Source organism: Musca domestica, unplaced genomic scaffold (genome assembly GCF_030504385.1).
Source record: "Musca domestica strain aabys unplaced genomic scaffold, Musca_domestica.polishedcontigs.V.1.1 48, whole genome shotgun sequence".
NCBI lineage: Eukaryota > Metazoa > Arthropoda > Insecta > Diptera > Muscidae > Musca > Musca domestica.
Window position 1 is genome coordinate 2,434,156 of NW_026712340.1, and position 27,073 is coordinate 2,461,228.

The 27,073-nt window shown below is 35.8% G+C and overlaps 1 protein-coding gene across 2 annotated transcripts; it reads right to left on the reverse strand.

Moving 5' to 3' along the window:
* Positions 1 to 678: 678 nt before the first annotated feature.
* On the reverse strand, positions 679 to 26,262 carry LOC101897093 (angiotensin-converting enzyme). Of its 2 annotated transcripts, none has more exons than XM_005179956.4 (10): positions 25,830 to 26,262; positions 19,619 to 19,817; positions 15,852 to 16,527; positions 5,302 to 5,668; positions 5,115 to 5,226; positions 4,816 to 5,049; positions 1,313 to 1,533; positions 1,102 to 1,242; positions 864 to 1,036; positions 679 to 792 (listed from the first exon to the last, which is right to left on the reverse strand). In XM_005179956.4, exons 2-10 carry the CDS (start codon positions 19,646 to 19,648, stop codon positions 773 to 775), a joined length of 1,974 nt encoding a protein of 657 aa, XP_005180013.1. In that variant the 5' UTR covers positions 19,649 to 19,817; positions 25,830 to 26,262; the 3' UTR covers positions 679 to 772. The 2 variants fall into 2 exon arrangements, with proteins under 2 accessions (XP_005180013.1, XP_011291054.1); XM_011292752.3 differs by having other exon boundaries at positions 19,619 to 19,891.
* Between the last annotated feature and the right edge of the window lie 811 nt (positions 26,263 to 27,073).

Below are 27,073 nucleotides of genomic sequence, written 5' to 3' on the forward strand. Positions count from 1 at the left end.
TAAAGATATCTACGATCTTCCGAAGATGTCTTTAATAGAGTTTTTGATGGATAATTGCAGGAGCATTCAAGTACCACTATTAAAAACATTTTTTTTTGTAATTTTCAAGGACATTCAATGCAAATCCAATTCCATGTCCATTTCAGGACGATTATTTATGTTTAATTTTAAAAAATTTATAGGTGCCATTGATGGATGAATGTGTAAGTGGGTTAGTAATGATTTTTAGGATAATGATACTACATAAACGCAGATTAATAAAGACTGACTTTGACCTTTGACCTTTTTTCAATATTTTTTAAATATTTTAAACATTAATTTAAATTTGTTTTCAGGTTGATGCAAAAACGTATATTGACGTAGATTTTTAAAGATTGTTATGGGGATTTTAGGGCAAAAAATTGGATTTTAAAAATTTTCAGGAACTTATAAGGAAGTCTATTTAAGTAAGATTTTAAAATGAAGAATTGAGGTAGATTTTAAATGACCTGTTAAAGAATTCAAATAGTCCGATATATAGGAGCAATCAAATATGCCTGAAAATACTAGTTTATTTCTGGCCTCATTGAGGTCCTTTAATGGGCCAAAATGCAATGAAGAACATTCATTTTGCTATCCTATCCTATGGCAGTTGGAATCTTAATTTATTGCTTGGAAATAACAACACAACTTGAAAAATTTTAATTGTTGAATAGTGATTACTTGGTTTATTTATTTACAATTAGAGATTTTCGCATAACTTGTTCAAAATCTAAAATAACAGGTTCAAATCTTAGAAATAATTTCCGCATTCTGCAAAGAAATAAAAAAAAAAAAATATAATTTCGATAAACGTTTTATTACTTCTCTTTAACAAAACTTACGTATGTCATCATCCCATCCCGGTATGAGACCGAGTTTCTTATTTTGTTCCTTGAGCCAAATGTACAGAGGTGCAAAATATTCCATAACACCCTGGCCACTTAGGCGGCGCTCTTTCGTTGCAATGGCCATGACGTCACGCCAATGTTTAGTGGCGCCCATTTTCATCATTTTTCTACAAAAAAATGTATTTTCAATAAATACAACCACTTAATATTAATGTTGAAATACGTCACTCACTTGACAACATCTCCCACCGCCGTGCTATTATAAAAATCACAATTATACAAAGGATGTTCCGGATTGCCGGGTTTATATTCAGCACTCAACATACAGAATGAACGATAAAATTGTAGACCCAAAACTTCGGATATAAATTTGCTGTAGGTCCAAAAAGAGAAGGTCTAAATAAAAAAAAAAATGGAAAAAAAAAATTAAAATATCTACTCACATTGTATTCGATCGATCTGGACTTAGACCCTTGTAGAATTTATAGTCGGGATCAAAACTCATTTCATTGCGGCGACTGGGTGGCACTACCCCAGCATATTTATGTTGCAGTTTCCAATAGGCACAATTATACTCCCTTGGACTTATCCGTCCATCCATGACATCCACTAAGTATTTATCATTGATGAAGTATTGTGGTATGGCCATAATGGTGTGGACGCCCTGCAAGGTAAGATAGAGATTTTGAGTTGAATGCTAAAAAAGTAAGGCTCGTTAGAATTGGCACCAGACATCAAGAAAAAAATCCCCATTCATGGTCCATGTATGGTCTTAGAGATTCCACATTTTTAAAAATCCTTTTATCGTCCTAAATAAATCCTAAACAAATCCACGTTTGTAGACGCCCTATAAACCTTTAAAAATAGGCCAACTAGACATCTTACAAAAAAAAAAAAAAAAAAAAAAAAAAAAAAAAACTAAAAAACCCTTCTAAAGATTTCTAGGATCATAAAAAACTTCCAGGACCGATATGAACGACTGTAGAAAACTTTAGAGACTCCACTCCTTAGTCGTCCTTTTGGACTAAGATTTTTTTTAAAAAATCCACTTTAATAGTTGTCCATTATCTTTAAAAAACCCACATATATAGTCGTTCTTGTAATGTCCTGAAAATACTTGAACAGCTCCTGTATTGCCTTAGGAATCACTATATCCTTCAAAACACCACGTTTATAGTAGCCCTTGTATTGTTATAAAAATCCTTCAAAAATTCACGTTTATAGTTGTCCTGGTCCCGTTGATCCTGGAAATTTTTAGAAACTCCAAGGATTACGATTCCTTTAAAAATCGAAGTCAATAAGATTTTTAAAAAAATCCACGTTAATAAATGTGCATTATCTTAAAAAAACCCACATATATCGTCGTTCTTGTAATGTCCTGGAAATACTTGAACAATACACTTTTTATAGTCGTCCTTGTATTGTCTTAGAAATCACTATAACAACAACAAAAAAATCCACGTTGATTGTCGTCCTTGTATCATCCTTAAGCAATCCCCTTTATAGCCGACCTTCTATGGTCCTAGAAATCTTTAAAGAATCCTCGTTTATAGTCATCCTTGCATGGTTCCAGAAATCCCTAAAAAATCCACGTTTATAGTCGTCCTTGGATGGTCCCGGAAATCCTCAAGAAATCCATGTTTATAGTCGTCCCTCTATGCCCTAGAAATCTATAAAGAATTCACGTTTATAATAGCCTTTATATGGTCCTAGAAATTCTTAAAAAGTCCTTAAAAATCCTTAAAAAATCCACTTTTATATGGTCCCAGAAATCCTTAAAAAAATCCACTTTTATAGTCGTCCTTGTATGGTCCCAGAAATCCTTAAAAAAATCCATATGTATAGCCGTCCTTGTATGGTATTAGACATCTTTAAAGAATCCACATTTATAGTTGTCCCTGTATTGTATTTGATATCTTTAAAGAATACGCATTTAAAGTTGTCCCTGTATGGTCCTTAAAATCCATTAAAAATCCACGGTTATAGTCGTCCTTGTATGGTATTAGACATCTTTAAAAATCCACTTTTATAGTTGTCCTTTTATGGTCCTAGAAATCTTTAAAAGATCCACGTTTATAGTTGTTCTTTTTATGGTCCTAGAAATCTTTAAAAAATCCACGTTTATGTTGTCCTTTTATGATCCTAGAAATCCTTAAAAATCCACGTTTAAAGTCGTCCTTGTATGGTCCCAGAAATCCATAAAAAATCCATGTTTATAGTCGTCCTTGCATCGTCCCTTAAATCATTAAAAAATCCACGTATGTAGTCGTCCGTGCATGGTCCCAGAAATCCTTAAGATATCCACGTTTATAGTCGTCCTTGTATGGTCCTAGAAATCTTTAAAGAATCCATGTTCATAGTTGGCTTTGTATGGTCCGGGAAATCCTTAAAAAATCGACATTTATAGTCGTCCCTCTATGGCCCTAGAAATCTTTTAAAAATCCACATTTATAGTAGTCTTTATGTGGTCCTGGAAATCCTTAAAAAATCGACATTTATAGTCCTCCTTGTGTGGTCCTAAAGATCCTTAAAAAATCTTCGTTAATAGTCGTCCTTGTATGGTCCCGGATATCCTCAAAACATCCACGATTATAGCTTTTTTTATGGTCCTGGAAATCCTTAAAAAATCGACATTCATAGTCCTCCTTGTATGGTCCCAAAAATCCATAAAAAACCCACGTATATAGTCGTCCTTATATGATCTCCGAAATTCTTAAGAAATCCACATTTATAGTCGTCCTTCTATGGACCTAGAAATCTAAGACGAATCCACATTTATAGTAGTCTTTGTGTGGTCCCAGAAGTCCTTGAAAAATCCACGTTTATAGTCGGTTTTTTATAGTCCTTGAAATCTTTAAAGAATCCATGTTTAAAGTTGTTTTTTTATGATCCGGGAAATCCTTAAAAAATCCACGTTAATAGTCCTCCTTGTATGGTCCCAGAAATCCTTTAAAAATCCACGTTTATAGTCGTCCTTGTGTGGTCCTCGAGATCATTAAAAAACCATGTTTATATTCTTCCTTGTATGGTCCCAGAAATCCTTAAAAAATTCACGTTTATGGTAGTACCTGTAGACTCTATAAATCTTTAAAGAATCCACGTTTATAGAAATCCTTAAAAAAATAAGTTTATAGTCGCCCTTATAAGGACTCAGATTTTTTTTAATTTCACGTTAAATAAGTACTCGCATTTATAGTCGTCCTTGTTTTGTTCTAGAAACCTTTATATAATCCACATTTATGATCGTCCTGGTATGATCCAAGAAGCCCAAATATAGTTGTCCTTGTATGGTCTTCGAAATCTGTATAAAATGATCCCAAAAATTTTTAGAAACCCCACGACTATAGTCGTTCTTTTTAGCCCTAAAAGACTTTAAAAAAATGTTTATAGTCGTCCTCGAATTGTACTCTTAGCCATTAAAAAATCCACATTAAAAGTCGTCCTTGTAATGTCCTGGAAATCATTCAAAAATGAACGATTATGGTAGTTCTGGTATGGTTTTAAAAATCATTGTAAAATTCACGTTTATTTCCGTCCTTGTAAGGTCCTTAATATCCGTTGAAGAATCCATTTTTATAGTGGTGTATGTAAGGTCCTAGAAAATGTCTTTGCGTGCACCTATATACCTTTAAAATTTTTCAATGGCTAAAAGTACAATACGAGGCCGACTATAAACGATTTTTTAAAGGCCTCTAGGGCCAAACAAGGACGACTATAAACGTGGGGTTTCTGAAAATTTCTAGGACCATTTTTTACAGATTCCTTGTATGGTCCTAGAACTCGTAAAAAATCCACGTCTATAGTCGTCTTTAAATAGCCGAAGAAATCCTTAAAAATCAACGTTTTTAGTTGTCCTGTAATGGTCTTAGAAATGCTTAAAAATCTTCTTTCGTAGTCCTCTTTTTATGGTCCTAGAAATCTTTAAAACCCCCACCGTAATACTCACCATTCGAAACAAACGATTAAGTGACTGTTCCGGAGGCAGTGTATCATTGACCACTATGGCCAAGCGGCTTAAATGCCTTGGTGTTCCAGCAGCAATAATAAATGCCTCACCCAATGCACTACCAAAACCAGGGCAAGGTTCGTTGTCCAAGCCAACCGGCAAGTGGGCTTTATACATGTTGTATTGCAACTCAGCCACATGACCATGCATTTGCAGGAAGGGTCGATAGTCCACCTAGAAACAGAAATATTTTTTCAATATTAAAACAAATATTGAAAACTCATTATATCACTGCTAACCTTATTGCAAAACCGCAGCGCAACATCTGGTGGAAAATATGACACCTCGACACGGCAAACCTTATTCGGGTCATCTTCGTTGATGCGACGCACAAATTTGTCCATGAATGTTCTAAAATGGAGATGGGCAAGAAATTGTCACATCACATCTTCTCTGCCTTCAAGTGACCACACCATTCACACTTACTTGTTTAATTTATTCAACTGCATCGATTCATAGAATTCGGAGGCTTTCTTTATCATCTGTACCGGCGTGTCCATCACCTCTTCCAAACGTTGCTTGACCGTTGGCAGCAAATGTTTGGGAAAGGGTATACGAAAGATGGGATTAGCATACCAATCTTGTGTTATGATCTGTTCCATTACCGGTGCCGGAATGGCACCATCTGTGGCATCGGTCAAATGCTTGCCGTATTGATGGCGTGCCCAGTGACGCAGATAGGCATGCAGCTCCTGATACAGCGGCATTATTTCCCATACAACATCTTCAAGTTCACGTTGGAAATTCTCCGTATCGTAATACAAGTACCATGTACGGGAGGGGGTAACATGACCTGTCGGAAAAGGGGGGAGGGGAATTAGTGAAACACATGAACAATTACACACACACACACATGCATTCACGCCGATGTTAAGTGTTGTGAAGTTATAAGGACGAATGCATGAATGTTTCGTAATGTTCAATTTAATCTTTAAACTGGAGGTCGAAATAGACGTTGCATTATGGCTATTGATTATAGGTTCGTTAATAACGATGGCTGCTAATTGTATTCGAGACCTCAAATTGTAATGTGACCTCATTGAAGAAAGTTCTTATTATGAAATATTCCAAATTGACATTTGAGGACAAAATGTTCTGCAGGGGTGTGTATATTCAATATATCATCCGTTTTTCATGCATTTAAGGCTATAGAACCAAACAAGTGCTTGCCAAGTGGGATATTTTTTCGCATATACAAGCATTAGCAAGTCGTCAGATATAAGTCCACCTTAAAATTATAGTTTATTTCCAACGTGTTCGTATTAGGCCTTTATAACTCTCAAAAGGCCCACTTTGTTTAGTTTGACAATTTTTTTAATCAAAACTTCTTAAAACTCAACTAAATTTCAAGGTTTGATATAATATTTAAGCTTTTCCTTTTTCGGAAGGAATAATAAGAAAATGTTTATCTTTTCCATCAAATTTTCATTTTGAAGTTTATCGAGAATGATATTAGTAAAACCATTGTACAGTGGGCCCAAATCCAATTTTTTTGCTCAAAACTATTTTAACGTCGCTATATGTAAATTCCAGAAATTAACTGTGACCTCAATATCCCCTCACCCAATACCAAGTAACATTTAGTACGCATAGCCAAAACAATCTACATGTAATCATCATAGACCCCAACAGTGAACCTAAATTAGTACCATTTAGCACTTTTCGAAACATTTTAGTACCAACACAGACCTCAACATTAAATTTCGGTATTCCAGCTCTATTCACAAAATACCCATTTTCGTACCACTTCATATCAACATCCATAACAAATTTCAGGATTTTAGCTCTATCCCTTCACCCAATAGCCAAGTTAGTACCAATTAGTACATCTCGTATAATAATAGTACACATTTCCGAAATCACTGACTCAATCTCAATTCCAGACACCAACTGATATTTCAAAATTAAATTTTCGGGTATCCAGCTCTATTCTTTCACCCAATTCCAAATTCAGTACTATTTAGTACTTTTCGTGCAATTATAGTACACATTTCCAAAACCAACTCTATATATCAATTCCATAAAACAACAGAGACCTAAATATGAAATTTGAAGATTGAAACCTCATCCCTTCACCCAATACCAAAATTTAGTACTATTTAGTACTTTTCGTACAATTTTAGTATCAAATTTAAGGATTTTAGCTTTATTCACTGAATATGAAATTTTATACAATTTTGTACTTTTTGTGTAATTATAGTACACATTTCCAAAACTATGTCCATATCTCCATTCCAGATACCAACAGAGACCTCAAATTAAATTTTAGGTCTTCAGTCCTAGTGCCACTCACACAATGCTAAATTTAGTTATACCCTACAACACTATGTGTTGGGGGTATTATAAGTTTGATTGGGCCAGAATTTATGTAACACCTCGAAATATTGGTTTCCCATATAGGAAAGTATATATGGATCTTCCTAGCTCGCCGATCTGAGGCGATCTAGCTATGTATGTCCGTCCGTCCGTCTGTCCGTCTGTCCATGTTAATTTGTAATCACTCTACAGGTCGCAATTATGGTCCGATCTTCACGAAATTTAGTATGGAGGTGGGGTTAATGTCAGAATAGAACCCTATTTCTTTTGGAGATGATCGCCAAATGTTTAGGGGGTGAAATGGACCAAATACTGCTATACTAGCTATACAGGTAGCATTTATAGACCAATCGACGCGGAATTTCGCATGTAGCTAGAGCTTAGGGCGGGGAAGAAGCCTACCAATTTGGGTGGCCATCGGATTATATTTAGCGGGTAAAATAGACCATATCTTTTGTATTGAAAAAATTCGGAATTTTTCATTAAACCGCGAATATTTTAAATCCCGGCGAAATCACAAAGCCATGACAGGGTTACTTCTGACCTTTACATTGATGTTAACATCCAACAAATCGGATATATAGCAAAATATGCGCGATATATATGTCTATCAAAGAAGATATGCTTGAAAGATCTCTTTTATGTCGAGAACGGCTGAACTGATTTCGACAGTTCTCATTAATTCAGAATGGCCCCTTGGCAGGAAACAAAAAACGTATAAAAAAATCGCATAAAAATATCTCTCTAAAGATGAAAATATTGATTTTGAAACAATTTCTCATATATTTTCAATTTTGTCATATTTTCATTTTGAATTAAACATTTGGTAATATTTCTACAGCCAACAAAACTAAGTAGTTAGGATATCATATACAGATCGCATTTATGGCCCGATCCTAACGAAATTTTTCATAGGGACCAGATGAGGGTCAGAATAGAAGCCTACTCTTTTTGGAGATGATCGCCATATATTTAGGGGTTGAAATGGACCGAAAAAACTGCAAAATTGTCAGCAGGTCGTAATTATTGTCCGATCCTCACGCACATTTAAATGGGGGTTACCGGGCATTGCAAAAGCCTAGCAGTTTTGGATGGCCATCCAAAAATATTCAATGTGTGAAGGAGTTTGCCAACTTTTGTAGACAAAATACGAAAATGACAATTCCAGTGACTTTTTGGAAAATTCACAAATACAGGAAAGACGCACTTCTAACTATTTCGTTAACGCTGATTTCGTAGAAGAATATAGTCAAATGTCTGTATCTCATATATATGCGTTTCAGTCAAAAACCAATAATAAATGTTAATCATTTGCCACTTCTGAGAGATTATAGGTTTTTGGGAAATATTGGTTATAGATCTAGGAAAACCATTTAAGTGCAACATCTACCAATAAATTGAAAATGACCAAATTAGTTTAAGTTGCTATTATTCGAAAATTAGAGAACGAAACGTGATGGTTTTCTTTTATTATTTGTCACAATATCTTGTGGAATTCTTTCGAGTATCTCGCCTATATGAACTGTATCGTTTATTATAGTGTTGTAGGGTATTCAACGGTCGGCCCCGCTCGACTGTAGCCTTTGCTTACTTGTTCCATTTAAAACTTTTCGTATAAATTTGGAACACATTTCCAAACCACCGTTAAATCTCGAGCACAGAAACCATCAGTAATTTAAATATAAAATTTCATAATTTTATCCCTATCTCTTCACTCAATACAAAATGTAGTATTTTAGTACTTTTCGTACAATTCATTCCCCAAACTACCTCCACATGTCCAGGCTACACATGAACGGTAAACCTTATGCCAAATTTTAGATTTTATGCATTATCTGTTCACTCAATACTAAATTATACCAAATTTAGTAAATTTCCAAAACCACGTTTTTATCGCAAACCTGCAACCATCAGGGATCTAAATACCAACATTTAACATTACCAGCTTCTTCCGTTCATCCACAACGGAATTGTACTGGAATTTAGTTCAATTTAGTACATATCTCACATAGAATAGAAAAACTAAAGGGTTTTTCGACAAAATAACAATACGTGTACCATCCGTGTACCATACGTACATCCATCCTGCACAACATAAAAGACTCTCACTTTAAATTTCAGATGTCCAGCTCTATTCCTTCCTCATATACCAAAGTTAACATTATTTGGTACTTTTCGTATTTTTTTGTTCGTATTTTCAAATCCCCCGCCATGTATCAACCCGACCATACAAAATGTGACCTCAATGAAAATTTTAGACTTACAATTCATTTCCTAACTTAATTACCCAATTTAGTATCATTTTGTACTTTTTAGTACGTATTACCAAAATCACCTCCAAATCTCAACCCTACACACTAACAGTGATCCTAATGCCAAATTTCAGATTTCAAGCAGTATTCGTTCATATAATGCAAAATTTAATACCATTTAGTGTCCCTCGTATGCTTTCTGAACAAATTTCCGAACTCAACTCATTATCTAAGCCCTACCCACAAGCAGAGACCAAAATGTCAATTTTTAAATTTCTAGACCAATCCGTTCCAAACCAAAACCGAATTTGTATCGAATTTAGTTCCATTTAATACATTTGCCACACACACTTTTACAAAAACACCCACCTAAATCATCACAACTTCCCAAAAATAGTTTTGTATAGCAAAAACCCAGTCTTATCTTACCCCTGCCCACAGGCACAATTTCAAAATTCTAGCTCCAGCCAGATTTCAGAATGCCACTTATTACACATAAGTTCAAATTTCCGTAATTCAGGATTCTATCTCTACCGGATCAACCATATCAAAATTGTACCAAATTTAGTACCATTTAATACACATAAGCATGCATTTCTTAATCCTACACTCCAACAGTTTCTTAGGATTCCATCTGTATCGGTTCTAAAATCGAAGTTGTAACAGATTTAGTAATTTTTTGTTCATATAAGTACAAATTTCCAAAACTACTTCCATATCACAATTCTACACTCCGACCGTAATATTATTTCCAAATTTCAGGACGCCAGCTCTATTGGTTCACCCAAATCCAAATTGATTACCATTTAGTATATATAAGTATAAATGTCCATAACTACATATATCTTACCAATAATAATCGTATATCCAAATTTCCGAATTCCATCTCTACTGGTTCTCCCAAAATGTAATTTGTACCAAATTTAGTACCATGTTGTACACATGTGTACGAATTTCCAAACCTTTCTTCATATCCTAATCTTACATTCCAGCATTAATCTTAATTCTAAATTTCAGGTCTCCAAGTCTATTGAAATTGTACCAAATTGAGTACCATTTAATACTTTTCGTGCACATAAGTACAAATTTCGTAAACTATCTTCATATTCCAATCCTACACTCCGCCAGTAATGTTCATTTCAAATATTAGGATTCCTAAAAATTCAAATTGTACCAAATTTAGTACCGTTTGGTACTTTTCGTGTACTTTTATTACATCGACCCTACTCCTCAATCTAGATTTGCATTCCAAATTTCAAGTTTTTATCTCTAACCGTTCACATGATACGAAATGGTACAAAATTTAGTACATTTTAGTACGTTTCATACAGTTTTAGTGCGAATTTCCAAAAAGAACTATTTGGTAGATCCACCATAAACTTCGGTATTTTGATGATTTTAGCACGTTTTTCAATGGAATTGCTTGAAATTCTACACAGGAGTTTTTTGTGAGTACTTGCCGCTTGTAAGAGAATTGACTACATAGGTCCACGATATCGTATATACCCTCCGATATTCGGTATTTTGATGATTGTAGCCAAATTTTTAAATGGAATTGTCTAAAAATCCACACTAGGAGATCCTTCTGAGTACTTTGCTCCCCTGAAAGAGAATTGTCTATTTAGGTCCACGATATCGTTATATCGTACCATATAACGGTACCCCCCGACATTCGATATTTTCATGATTTTATCCACATTATTCAATAGAATTGTCAGAAAATCCACACAAGGAGTTCCTTCTAAGTACTTTGCTCCCTTGGAAGAGAATTGTCTACATAGGTCCACGATATCGTATGACTCCTCATATAACGGTACCCCCCGATATTTGGTATTTCACCGGAATTGTTTCAAATTTGATGATATTAGCGACATTATTGAACTGAATAGTTCCAAATTTCGTATTTGAAGTTCGAAATCAGGTCCACGTCTTCGTATAGCCCCCAAGTAACGGTTTTCATTTGAGTGGTATTTTTCGACGATTTGTTTCAAGATCCTTCAAAATTTTGGAGGGTATTAAAAGTTCTGCTCGGCCGAACTTATCTGCTTTTTTACTTGTTGGATTTGGATTGGATTTTGTCTCACAGGATTTTTTGCAGATGACATTTGGGGTCGATCTGGCCATGTCCACTTGTTTGCCTGTAGTTCATAGAAGGGAAATTTTCCATTGATCCATTTTTTTGCTTTACAAAAACTTGAAAATTTTCTACATTTAACAAGTAAGCAAAGGCTATAGTCGGGCGGGCCGAAAATTTGATCTGTAAATCTGAAACCCTTTTGACTAGAATGAAGATTACCCTAAAAAACCTTCCCAATACTTATTACATAATAAAAGCAAATAATGAAGCTAAATGCTCCTTCTTTCGAATAATCATCATAGATCTGGAACCAATATTTTCCAAAAACATGCTATCTCTAAAAAAGCATCGGTATTTGACGGATCATCTCCCCCAACATTAGATTTCTGTTTTGACCTTAAACCCACCTCCATGCATAATTGCGTGATCGGTCCATAATTGCGACCCGTAGCGTGATTAGAATTAAATATGGAAAGACGGACATACACAGCAATGTCTTGGACCAATATTTCGAGGTGTTACATCATTTTTTTGGCCCAATTTCCAATTTATTTTCCCCTATTTCCATACCTCCCTTCACTTTTAACTTCTCAGTATAAAGTCTCATTGTATTTCAATAGGAATAATCAATCGATTTTCAAATGAATTCAAATTTCAAGATGCAACTCAAAATGTAATTAAACTAAACGACAGGCTGATTGGTAATTTGTTACTCTCGGCCAAATGATGACTATTTCTTGAAATCTAATCGAATCTTTGTCAGATAAGAATTCCATCCCATCTTGGTTGGACAATCAAAGGAATTAACTTTCGACGACTTTGATGCGGCAAGGAGGTGCATCACACGGGGTTAGATAATTCCAATGTTGTATAATTTTCTACGCACATGGGAGATAATCGAAATAATTAAGAGCTGACTTGTGTGTGTGTGTGCAAGTGTAATGGTGTGCATGTGTAATGTCTTTGTGATGTAAGGTGCAATTCTTTCCCCATTGCAGTTCAATGAAAATCTCAATTGCATTTTTATTGGGGTGAATTGGGGTGAGTAAGAGAAAAAGGAAAGAGGCAGCTCAGTTGTAGTCGATTGAAGGACATTATCATATTTCATTGAGGAGTGTTCGTTGCCCAAGGCTAGATGGGCAGGTGAAATGGTTAGGGTTTCATCAGGCAATCCTTGGAGAGTGTTGAACATGTGTTTTTTTGTGCATTTGTTGGAATTAATGATTTTGAAAACTTATGATGATGTTTCTTTTTTTTTTTTTTTTTTTAAAGATTGATTATGAAAACACACAACAGGAGAAGCTTTAATTTTTATTTCCAAAATTGAAGGCTTTTCCCGGGTCTCCTGTAGATAGAAGGTCTTTTTAAGATCTTCCATGGGTTGACGATTTTTATACCTTACACCATTCTAGATCAGCGAACAATTCTAAAACGATTTAGTACTGTCCGTCCGTCTGTTGTAATCACGCTAGAGTCAAAACGAACTAAGATAGGAAGATAAAATTTTAGACAGATACCTCGTCACTTGTCTGCATGCAGGTCAAGGTCGAAGATGGGCCATATCTGTACCCCAAAATTTTCAATAGAATTGACTATATCCACACAAGGAGTTCCTTTTGAGTATTTTGCCGCCTGGAAGAGAATTGTCTATATAAGTCCATGATATAAGCCCCATAGAACGGAACCCCCCTACATTAGGTATTTTGATAGTTTTAGTGACACTTTTGACCGGAATTGTTTCAAATTTCGTATTTAAAGTTTTAAGCTCGTAATGAGTGCGGAAAATTGTCTATATAGGTCCACGTCTTCGTATAGCCCACATGCTATATTCAAGTAGTATTTTCCGACGGTTTTTTATACCCTACGCCACATAGTAAAAGGTTGTCTTTGTGCATTTGTTTGTAGCAGGGAGAAGGAAGCGAGATAGACGCAAAGTTACTTTCGAGGATCTTCATAGAATCACTTTCTGAGTTGATTTATGCATGTCAGTCCGTCCGTTCATGTATTCTTGTGAACAAAATGCAGGTCACAATTATTATCTGATTGAGATGAAATTTTGCAAACAATATTTTTTTGGCCCAAAAACTTTATTGAAATTGGTTATAATCGGATCAGATTTAGATATAGCTCCCTAATATATCCTCAACAAATTTCGGGTAAATTGTGTACCAAATGGCCAATATCTGTCAAAAAGTCCTGAAGTTTGATACATCCGATCGAATTCAGTCTAAAAGCAAGTACATCAAATTTGGAGAAAATCAGTTCAGTTATATCTATAGCTCCCATATATGTTTTATTATACCCTCAGCCATATGGCTACAGTGGGTATATATCATTTGATACGGTCAAAACGTGCCTAGTAGAAATAACGGTTTTAGACCCTAGGTCCCTTTGGACCAAACCCGTTTCAGAGCATTTGGAGTCGATCTAGCGATTCCGTCCGTCCGTCTGTCTGTCTGTCTGGCTGGCTGGTGCGCATGATAACTCTCGAAGAGAGTGTCCGATTTGGTCCAAACTTGGTACATCGTAATATTTTTGTCAAACTTAGATCGAGTTCGGAGATGGGCAATATAGGTCCACACCCTCTGGTACCTCCCCCACAAAAGGTCAAAATTTTAAAAAATATATATTTTCTGCACAGAAAGAGAATCTATAATCCGATTTTGTTTCAGCTTTGTAAACCTTAATATTTGCGTCAGTGCTAGGTCAAGAGTGGAAATGGATAATATCGGTCTACTCCATCAAGTACCTCCCCCACAAAAGGTCAAAATGTTGAATATCCATCAATCTCTTAAAACACTAAATTAACACCCGATTCCATTTAGACTTGGCACATTTCAATATTTTCATAAACGCAAGATCTTTTATAAAGATGGTAGATATCGGACCATTCGTTCTAGTACCTCCCACACAAAGGACCTAAGTTTTGAATAATCAAAACGAGCAAAGAATCCGAAAAAAAAATTCGGTTCTCTTCATATTACACACGTCCCATTATTTCTACTAAGATCTAAGATCTGGTGTGGAGATTGGATATATCGGTCCACTACTTCTAGTCAAAATTTTGAGTATCCATGAAGCTCATAAAACGCAAAATTAACATCCGATTCTATTCAGACTTGGAGCTTCTCAATATTTTCATCAACACAAGATCTGTTATAAAGATGGTAGAGATCGGACCAGTTTTCCTGGTACCTCCCCACATAGGGTTTAAGTTTTTTAAAAACAAAACGCTCAAGGAAAAAAGCATCCAAATGCATCCATTAATCTCCTCAAATTTCCCACATACAGACATTATTTCTAACACAAGATCTGTTGTGAAAATGATATACATATCCCAACTTATAACTGTCATAACTTGCGAAACAAGTCGGCGATTCTTTACAACTTGCTATATTTAAATATTTCTCTTAACCAGTATTCTGATATGAATATGTAATTTGTCGGAATTTATGGTTTATGATAAAATTGGATACGAATGTTCGTTTTCCTTCAAATTTTGCAAATACCAATATATTTTGTCTGCATTAGATGAATTATGAAAATGGAATACTTCGGTCCGCTATATCTTTTACCTGACGCATATTACCATTTTCCGAAAATGTTCACATATTTCATATAAAGTACAAGAAGTAGTCGATATAGTCCAAATCTGTCACGTTCATAACTCAAGGCTGGGGGTATACATCTGTCGGCAAAACCGACTGATACTATTTTACTTCTTCGATTTGGTGTTTAAGTCCCTCACATTCGTAATGAGCATTCGACAACAATGATATTTGGTACCTGATATCTTATAAAGCTCGGAAAAGCCTTTGCCAAACTTTATCGAGAACGGCTAAGATTTGGATGTAGCTCCCATATATATCCCTAATTCGATTTCAGGTTCATTGTGCAAATAATGGCCAATATCAGCCCAAATGGAGTGAATTTCGGGACGTATGTTTCAATCGGCAACACGGCTCCGATATATATTTTTTTAATATAATCCTTGTCCAAGTGATATCATGTACTCTATAGCAAACTATAACTGCTCTAAGGCCAAATGTTGATAGGTGGTATGATCTACTTGAAATAAAGTCTTTTGTTACGGGTGCTCTACTAAATATGCAGGCATCATATAGTCGGCCCCGCCCGACTTTGGCTTTTCTTTACTATTTTTTAAGTTTTTCAGGATCCTTCAAAATGGTGGAGGCCGAACTTAGCTGTTTTTTACTAATTTCATATCTTTTGTAGATAAGGGACCATTAAAAATTTTCCCATTTCGGACGATTTAGAATTCTCCCTCTTCCTCTTATATTGTTTCTCTTCCCAATTCCTTACATACTCACCATTATAAGCAGCCGCTTTACGCCACAAATCCACATACTCCAAAAACGTATCCTGAGCCCAATTAGCATCCTTATTCAAGGCATGACGCCATTTCAGCCAATAGAAATACAAATGATCCTTGTTCTTGTTATGCTCAATGAACGATTTAATGGTCGGCTCAAAGGCAACATTTTTATCCGATGCCGATTTACAATCATTCTGACACACCAACGGCGATGTTATAAACGATTGTATGACACGCAACAAAGCCTTCGACCGCTCATAGTCATGTCTATTCAAACCATGCAACTGCAACTTGGACAGACGTTGTACCTGACGCCTCAGTGTTTCATTTTTCAACCGCCTCACCGGAATGACACTTAAATTCGCTGCCAACTCGTAGACCAGCTGATAGTATTCATTGTCGATTTCCTGTTGAACATTGGCCTGATTGATCTCACTGATGCTGACACGTTTCTTGGTCAGACCATGGAATAGTTCACGCTTGCGATTGTAGATGTGTTCGAAGCCCTTTTCGGCAATTTCCAAATAGTGGCGGGCATGAGCTTCGTAGACGGCGGAATATTGACTTGTTGTCGTTGTTGGCTTCACTGTTGTTGTGAGGTTAGATTCTGCTTCGGATTCGGGAGGTTCTACGGTGGTTTGCGATTGACATCCGGTGAAAAGGAATAAAAGCTGAAAATAAAATTAAAAAAAAATGAAAATTATACTTCAAAAAATAGTCTATATACATAAAATTATTTAAGATAACTGGCAGATGGACTCATCAAGGTCCAGTCGAAACGATTTAGGCCTTGAAGTTGTGACTATGTGTTACGATTGGTGCGTTGGCTCGAAGAAAGTCTGCATTTTTTGAAATCCATACAAACAAGTTGTGCTTTTTATATGTTCCATCACGAAATGGGGGCTATAGAACATTTTTCCTTCTGGTTGTAATACCTCCAAGTATTCGCCGCGGACTCCAAAAAAAATTATAAAATTATAAATATATAAATATTCGAAGGAAGTATTCGATTTGATCCAAACTTGGTACATCGTAATATTTTTGTCAAACTTATATCGCGTTCGGAGATGGGCAATATCGGTCCACTTCTTTTGTTACCTCCTCCACAAAAGGTCGACATTTTCAAAGTAAGGATAATCCAATTTTGCTCCAACTTTGCTAGTTTCAATATTTGCATCAGTGCTAGGTCAGGTGGGAAAATGGACAATATCGGTCCACTCGATTAAAAGTACCTCCCCCCACAAAGGTCAATATTTCAAATTATTATAACTCCTATAAAATATGATGTAAGAGTCCGATTGTCTTCACATTAGTCACACCAATATTTTTATTAACACTAGATCGGCTCTGAAAATAATACATATCGGTCCTTCCTTCTCCTGTTTGTACCTCCCCCATAAAGGGTCAACATTTTGAATATCCATGAAGACCATAAACGCCAAATTAACATCCGATTCCATTCAGACTTGGTACATCCGATGATCACTCACCGCTCGTACTAATCGACCGTGGCATCAGAATATATGCCGAATATTATGGCGAAAATATTCTGGAGGGTGTATTATAGCCTTGGCCACGCACACATTTTGGCCGCAGACCTTGGACATTCCAACACGACTCATCAGCACCATCGCATTCAGCATGTGCCATCCAAGAATGGCACTAAAAAATGGCAAAGTGTCGACCACCTCAAGCAAGCGCTTCGCTGGGAATGGGCCAAAATACCGCAGAGCAACAGAACTGCAACAAATTCAAACGCCATAATTCTTACATTTTTTAACTGATATTGAATGAAATGTCGGAAATAACAGCAAATTTTAGAATAAGTTTAGATTTGTTCGAATTGGTCACCTTGGGCACGAATTATGGCCTTCAAACGGCCAATGAAACCGTCAAATGCTGCCCATATTTTGCTCTGTGGCATTTTCCCATTTCCCGGCGAAACGCTTGCTCGAGGCGATCGACCGACACTTTTGTGCCAACTTTGCCTTATCTTGCTTTCCAAAATACTCTAGACACAATAGTCCAACGAATTGGTATTCGGAAATTTTGGTGGCCATTGTGCGCTGGAAATGAAGTGAGGAACCTTATTTTGCTACCATTCTTGGGTGGCGCGTGCTGAGTACGATGGTGCTGAGTCCAGTTGGAATGGAGTTGGAGTCCAAGGTCTGCGGCCAAAATGTTTGCGTGCCCAATGCTTCAATACACCCTCCAGAATATTTTTGCGATAATATTCGGCATTTATTCTGATGTCACGGTCGATTAATACGAGCGGAGAGCGACCATCGGCTGTTATGGCGGCCCATACCATCAACCATAGCTGGCGCTTGAGTTCTGATGGCCAACCGAGGGTGCACATTTTCAGCTGACCTCTTTGGCAAGTAAACACGACCATTTTGTTTCTTTATAAACTGCTGGACAACGAATGTTTTCTCGTCGGAGAAAACCAAATTCGGCAGTTCACCACTTTCGGCCAAGCGAAGCAACTCTTTAGCCCTTTTGAGTCTATTTTCGTTCTGTTGCGGTGTAAGTCCTTCCGAGCTTATTTTTCCATATTTGCCGAATGGTATATTGCGATATGTTCAGCCATCGCGATCAAGAGTCATTTTTCGCCACTGCGACGTGGGTTTCGTTCAAGTCGCTTCCTTACTTTTCGAACCATTTCTGCTGATGTTGCTATTTTCTTCCGTCCACCTTCCAGACGTCGGGCTACGCTACTAGTATGACGGTAACTAGCGATGGTACGAGACACAAAAGATTTATTCACATTTAAATGCTGGAGTGCTCTAACGATAGCCACTTGTGGTTTTCCAGCCAAATATAAAGAAATCACACCATCACGCTTGAATTCCATCACGAATAACTTTTTTTCTGGAAAATTCTCACCAAAATGCTTTTGTATACTTGTAAACAATATAATGGGCTGTTACTGGGATAATTTAAACACTTGTCGAACGAGTGGCTTAGAAATGACAGCAGTCTGAAATTGGTTGCAGTTTTTTTATCTCACCCTGATATATTAATATTTACTTTCATACAAACATTTAGACCCTTTCAATATTTTCGTCTTTTGACCTCCGATTGCTTTCGTATCATCTTAATTTTCCTCTTTTGTTGGGTTATCTTATCCAGACTATCCGACAGTGTTTTATTGGATAAGCTGTAATTTTAAGCTACTATATGTCCGTAACCCATAGCTCTCAGTAATTAAGATCTCAGGAGGTCATTATTTTCTTTTCCTATCTAAGTATCCACACATCGTTAATCTCTCCTTGAAGATAACCCTGGCATTCAAATTGTCGGAGAAGAATAAGACGAAATTGCGTTAAAACCAACACCAAAGAAGGATGAAAAAAAAAAACTACAATTTATTGGCAACCATCAACGGAACACGAATAAATTCCACAACTAGAATTCCGGGTTATGAGTGTTGGCGATTGTGGTCGCAAGCAACCGGAAAAGAAAATAAATATACCGACACACATTTATATAAATAAACATTTCCGTTCTTTTTGGATATAAATAATGTGGTGGTGCGTTTGTCTGTCTCCCTGCGAGTGGGGGTCACTTGGCTATTTCAAATGGCAAACCATTAGCCAGACATTTCCATTTATCTTGGTTCGCCTACAAATGTTGTTCCCTTTCGTTATGAAATATAGACTGAATCTTTTGTTGGTTGTCTAGAATTAGAATTTTCTTTCTTTTTCGAAAAATAAATACAAACAAGAAAAAGAAAAACAGCTTTTTCCATCTGAAACTTACCACAATTGTTAGGATCATCATTGTTGACATTTTCTTCGTTTTTGTTGGTATTCTCAGTTTCCCGGATTCACATTGGCGTGGTCCACTTTACACTTTTGTATATTGTTTGGGTTCTTATTTCAGTTTTTGTTATTTTTTTTTCTGAACTTTTCTTTTTTTCTTTTATGTTTTCAATTTTTGTTTTGATTTATTTGCCGTTCTATGGTTTGCAGCAAAACATTTGTAAAAGTTAGAGGAATAGCAAAAAGGAATTTTCGCGATTAGTTTATTAGGCTGTAACGTTTGACGTATAATTTCTATAATAAAACCAGTAAAAAAGTCTTAAAGTCGGGCGGGGCCGACTTTATGATACCCTACACCACTGTGTTAATTTAGTAGAGCTCCATATAACAATTAAATGTTTTTATGGGAGAATTCCATCATACACGCTATGATTATAAATACAATTTAAAATTCAAAGGACTAAATATGCCGAAGCATTTGTATCTTTTAAATTCGGACTTGTATTGCCCATTTGATGCACAATCAATTCGAAATCGGATAAAGATATATATGGGAGCTATATCCAAATCGGAACCGATTTCGATAAAATTTGGCAAAGATATTTCTGACCTGTATTTGATATATTTCCCTGAATATCGTTGTTACGGAGTGCATATTGCGGCTGTGGGTAACAAATATGACAAATCGGATGAACAGTATATATGGGAACTATACCTATATCTCAACCGATATTCACCAAATTTTACATACTAGCTTCTAGATTCAATTCGGTCGTAAGAGCCAAATTTCATCCAATTTGGGCAAATATTAGACGTTTGGTGCACAATAAAAAGTAAATCGGACGAACTTATATATGGGAGCTATATCCAAATCTGAACTGATCTCTATAAAAATTAGCAAAGGTATTTCTGAGCTGTATTTGATATATTTCCCCAAATATTGTTGTTGCAGATTACCGCTGCGGAGGGCGAATTACCGCTGCGGAGGGCGAAAATAACAAATCGGATGAACAGTATATATTGGAGCTATAGCTATATCTGAACCGATTTCGATCAAATTTATCATACTTCTTTTCAGGCCTAATTTGGTTGTATGTGCAAAATTTCATACTATTCGGGCTGATATTACACGTTTGGTGCACAATTAAAGGCAAATCGGAGCTATATCTAAATTTTTACCGATTATTTCCAATTTCAATAGGGTTCGTACTTGGGCCAAACAAATGATTTGTGCAAAATTTCATTTGGATCGCGTGATAAATGCGAACTGTACTTTGTTTACAAAAATACATGGACAGACGGACGGACATGCATAAATCGACTCAGAATGTGATTCTATGCAGATCATTCAAAGGAACTATGGGTCTATCTCGTTTCCTTTTGCCTGTTACAAACAAATGCACAAAGACATAATACCCTGACCACCTTTTGGTGTAGGGTATAAAAATAAGTCCTTTAACTTTAAATTTTCTATGGAGATCATGGAATTATTTTTGAGAGTCAAAACTTAGCCATTATTCAAAGTCGTAAATTTGTCGGACCCACATAACGGTACCCCCAATGTTCGGTATTTTTATAATTTTAACCACATTATTCAATGGAATTGTCTGAAAATAAACACGAGGAGTTCCTTGTGAGCACTTTATCGCCTGGTAGAGAATTATTTATATAGGTCCACAATATCGTATAGCCTACATATAACGGTACCCCCCGATATTCGATAATTAGATTATTTGAGCCACATTTTTCAACGAACGGAATTGTCTGAAAATTCAGACAGGTGGTTCTTTGTGAGTACTTTACCACATGAAATAGAATTATTTATATGGGTCCACTATATTCTATGTCCCCCACATATCGGCACCTTCCGATATTCGGTATTTGTAAGATTTTAACAGAAGTTTTAATGGATTTTATTTTCTTTGAAAATTTCCTAATTCGTCCCAAATGGTGGAGGGTATTCAAAGGTTGGTCCGGCCGAACTTATTGCTTTTTTACATGTTTTTTATACCCTCCACCATAGTATGGAGGGTATATTAAGTCTGTCATTCCGTTTGTAACACCTCGAAATATACATTTTATACCCACATGTCTGTTTGACTTTTGGTATTGAAAATAGGTCCACGTATTGGGTATTTTGATGATTTTAGAGACATTATTTACCAGAATTGTTTCAAATTTGGTATTTGACGTTCGTAATAGATACTACAGCATATGACAGAAAATTGTTTGTGCACGTCCATGTCTTCGTATAGCCCCCATATAAAAGTACCCCCAATATTCGCAATTTTGATGATTTTAGCGACATTATTTACCAGAATTGTTTTAAATTTAGTATTTGAAGTTCGTAATGGATGCTACAGCCTATGACAGAAAATTGTCTGTGCAGGTCCATGTCGTCGTATAAGAAGCAGTACAATGATAATTCTTGTACCCTCCACCTTGGAGAAGAGGGTATATTAAATTTTGTTATTCGGTTTGTAGAGTCTCTAAATATTCTCTATAGCCCCCAAAAAGTATATATTTATTCTTGATCAGCATACAATTTTAAGTCGATTTAACGATGTCCGTCTGTCGGTTGAAATCACGATACAGCCCACAATATTTTACATAGAGCTTTAAAATTTGGCCCAGTAGTATGTATTGTATCTAGAATGGTTGGTATTTAAAATGAGATATATCGGTCCACATTTTGGGATAGCCCCCATATAACGGTACTATCCGATATCCTGTATTTTTATGATTTTTGCCACATTTTTCCAACGATTTGTCCAAAAATTAGCATTTTAGGTTCATAATGGGTTCTAGCTCCGTTGGCGAAACATTGAATATCTAGGTCCAGGTTTCCGTATAGCCCCCATATAACAGTACCTCCCGATATTCGACATTTTGATGAATTTTTCCACATTTTTTTTACGGATTTGTCTAAAAAATGGTATTTGTGGTTCGTAATGGCTTCCTCCGGTGGTGGAACATTGTACATATAGGTCCACATTTTTTTAGCCCCATATTACGGTACTTCCCGATATTCGGTATTTTGTCGGTTTTATTTATTTTTTGTTACGGATTTGTCCAAAAATTAACGTTTATAGTTCGTAATGGGTTCTAGCTTCAGTGTGGAATATTGTATGTATAGGTCACGTTTCCGTATAGCCCCCATATAACAGTACTTCCCGATATTCGGTATTTTGATGGTTTTTACTGTATTTTTCGCGGATTTGTAGTATATACGTGGTTTTTGTCTTTGCTAGTTAAATTCAGAATTTATCATAACGGATCTAGTTTGCACATTGTGGAGGGCAGAAAAAAACTAGGTCTGAGAAATTTAACTTCGCTTTTACGAGGATACGCATAATTATTTTTTTTGGAAATTATTTTTTTTCTGGAAATCCTAGCACTATTTTAAGCCGAATTCTCTAAAATTTGGTAATTAAGCTATTCACCCTACAAAATATTAAATATTCAGACTTCAAAAAACAAGTAAAAAAGCAGTAAGTTCGGCCGGGCCGAAGTTTGAATACCCTTCACCATTTAGAACGAATTTGAAAATTGTCGAAAAAGATATCATTCGCAAAAAATTCTGTTACCTTTTTAAAAATACCGAATATAGCCGTACGACGCGGTGAGTATTGTACCTAAAATCGTCAAAATACCGAATATAAGGAGGTACTGATATATGGGGTCCATACGAAGACCTGGATCTGCATAGACCATTTTCTGTCACAGACTGTACTTCCCATTACGAACTCTAAATATGAAATTTCCACTACGGTGAATAATGTCGCTAAAATCATCAAAATAGCGAATATAGGGAGGTACAGTTATATGGAGGTTATACGAAGACGTGGGGGCTATATGAAAACGGGCTATATGGGGGCTATATGAAAACGTGGACCTACATGACCCATTTACGAACTTAACCTGCCTACTGGCAAAATAAAAATGTGTTCAAAATTTTAGCCTTCTATCTCAATTCGTTCGAAAGATAGCGTGATTACAATAGACAGGCAGACGGACAGACAGACAGACATGGCTAAATCGTCTTAGAATTTTAGGCTGATCAAGAATATATATACTTTGTTTGGTCTAAGATCATTATTTCGATGAGTTACAAACGGAATAACAAAATGAATATACCCTCCATAGTATGGTGGAGGGTATAAAAAAATTGAAGGTCCAGGCAGCCGCACTCTCAAAAAGACTTTTATATAATTTGGGGTTTTTCATGGTGGAGGATATAAATAATTCAGTTCGGCCAAACACAGCGCCATTACCAATCGCTTTGATATTTTAAGACCCTATATCACCTCAGTCATGTGGCTAGAGAGGTTTTATATTATATATTATTATATTATTATTATTATTAGATATGGCCACAACGTGCCTCATCGAAATAGCGAGTTTAGACCCCCGGTATTTTTGAACCAAATCCGTTTCAGGGCATTTGGAACTGAAGGGAGTATCCGATTTGGTCCAAACTTGGTAGATCGTAATATTTTTGTCAAACTTAGATCGAGTTCGGAGATGGGTAATATCGATCCACTCCATTAAGAGCGCCAACCACAAAGTGTGAAAGAGTCCGATTGTCATCGAATTACCTACATTACAATATTTTTATTAACCCAAGGTCTGATATGAAGATGGAATATATCAGTTCACTCCATCTGGTTCCTTATTCACAAAAGGCTAAAATTTTGATCAATAACTATATAAGTTTTAGATTTTCGTTAAATATTGTTTTTATACGAAGTGGAATACATCGGTCCACTATATCTGGAACCTCAGGCACATTTCAAAATTTTCCAAAAATTATAACATGTCTCATATAGAGTGAAGGAAGCAGTGGATAGTCAATATTTGTCCATTTCTTCGGTACAATCCAGGGTAAAAATTAAATAATCATAACGCAAGTCAACATTTATTTTGATAAAAGGACATTGGCGGAGGGTATACATCTGTCGGCAATGCTGACTGATATTTTCTGACTTTTTATACCCTACACCACAAGGTGGTCAGGGTATTATGTCTTTGTGCATTTGTTTGTAACAGGCAAAAGGAAACGAGATAGACCCATAGTTCCTTTTGATGATCTGCATAGAATCACATTCTGTGTCGATTTATGCATGTCTGTCTGTCCGTCTGTCCATGTATTTTTGTAAACAAAGTACAGTTTGCATTAGTTGCCCTATTCAGATGAAATTTTGCACAAATCATTTGTTTGGCCCAAGGACGAACCCTATTGAAATTGGAGATAATCGGTCAAAATTTAGATATAGCTCCCATATATATCTTCGTCCGATTTGCCTTTTATTGTGCACCAAACGTGTAATATCAGTCCGAATAGTATGGAATTTTGCACGTACGATCAGATTGGACCTGAAAATATGTATGCCAAATTTGAAATCGGTGCAGATATAGCTATAGCTCCCATATATTTTGTTCATCCGATTTGTTATTTTTGTCCTCCGCAGCCGTAATATGCACTCTGTAACAACAATATTTGGGGAAATATATCAAATACAGCCCAGAAATACATTTGCTAAATTTTATCGAGATCAGTTCAGATTTGGATATAGCTCCCATATATAAGTTCGTCCGATTTACCTTTTATTGTGCACCAAACGTCTAATATTTGTGCAAATTGGATGAAATTTGGCACTTACGACCGATTTGAGTCTAGAAGCTATTTGGTGAAGATCGGTTCAGATATAGCTATAGCTCCCATATATACTGTTCATCCGATTTGTTATATTTGTTACCCACAGCCGTAATATGCACTCTGTAACAACGATATTCAGGGAAATATATAAAATACAGCTCAGAAATATCTTTGCCAAAATTTAACGAGATCGGTTCCGATTTGGATACAGCTCCCATATATATTATTATCCGATTTCAAATTAATTGTGCACCAAATGGGCAATAGAACTCCGAATTTAAAAGATACAAATTCTTCGGCATATTTAGTCCTTTGAACTTTAAATAATAATTATAATCATAGCGTGTATGATTGAATTCTCCCATAAAAACTTTTAATTGTTATGCGGAACTCTACTAAATTAGCAAAGTGGTGTAGGGTATCATAAAGTCGGCCCCGCCCGACTTTTAGCCTTTCTTTACTGGTTTTAAAATAAATAGAAAATTGGTTTTAATCCGACTTCAGACTAAAATCAAATAATTTTTGAATCCAACATGGTATTATTACGCACTAAGATCACTTGATAAATAGAGTACACCGAATTTCGAACACCGCTTATTTAAAAACAAAATCCAGCAAAACTCTCAAATCTCTTCTTTTTTTTTCAAAAATGAATGATATTAAGTGGATCTTTGTGCGGTCCCTTCACTTCATCGATCATTTCACTGCACAATTTCGAATCACGATATTTTCATTAATCCGTCGTCAAACACAATTCTCCGAAATATCCTTTTTCATTTCACTCGGTTTTTTTTTTTTTTTTTTTTTGAAATATTGTCTCCTTTGTCAAACTTGCACTTCTGTTAGAGTTTTTTTTTTCTTCTGCTTCCGAATTGAAAGTTCAGCGAACAACAAAAACGAGCAATGGCGTTCTTTTTTATTATCCGTTAATTTTCGTTCATTTCAATTCCAGTGGAAAGAAATGCTTTGCAATCGACATCTTAAGCGAGACTAAAATTGGAATGCCAAAACTAGTTGAAGTTTTTTTTTTTTTTTTAATTTGGTTCACGCTTTGGCGTTTGTACCCAGCGACGACTGCTGCTTTTGATATGGGCAATGGCAGGGTTCTTATCAAGGCTTTTTCAGGCTGTTGGGTTACAGCAGCGAACGGATTGTGTGTGTGGATAAATGGATGGATGGATAGCTGCTAGCTGGAGAAATAATTTGCACAGTGAAATATAAAATGTGTGTGTGTGTGTGTGTGTGTCTGTGATTTTGATTTCCTCACCCACATGCGATAAAATTTGTTGAATGTCATGGAATTTTAGAATAAATATTTATATTTTTTTTTAATAAATTCGTTAGGTGATTTAAGAGGGAAGTTGAAATATTTCAAAGAAGGCAAGATACAAAAATAAAACCAGTAAAGAAAGTCTTAAAGTCGGGCGGGGCCGACTTTATGATACCCTACACCACCTTGCTAATTAAGTAGAGCTCCACATAACAATTAAAAGTTTTTATGGGAGAATTCAATCATACACGCTATGATTATAATTATAAGTTAAAGTTCAAAGGACTAAATATGCCGAAGCATTTGTGTCTTTTAAATTCGGAATTGTATTACCCATTTGGTGCACAATTAATTTGAAATCGGATAAAGATATATATGGAAGCTATATCCAAATCTGAACCGATCTCGATAAAATTTGGCAAAGATATTTCTGAGCTGTATTTGACATATTTCCCTGAATATCGTTGTTACGGAGTGCATATTACGGTTGTGGGTAACAAATATAAAAAATCGGATGAATAATA

Coding starts and splice junctions, on each gene's coding strand:
- LOC101897093 (XM_005179956.4), bottom strand. CDS start 19,648: ATGTCAACAATGATGATCCTAACAATTGTG. Junction 5,050..5,114: donor CGCTGCGGTTTTGCAATAAG/GTTAGCAGTGAT, acceptor TTCTGTTTCTAG/GTGGACTATCGACCCTTCCT. Junction 1,243..1,312: donor CCAGATCGATCGAATACAAT/GTGAGTAGATAT, acceptor TTGGACCTACAG/CAAATTTATATCCGAAGTTT.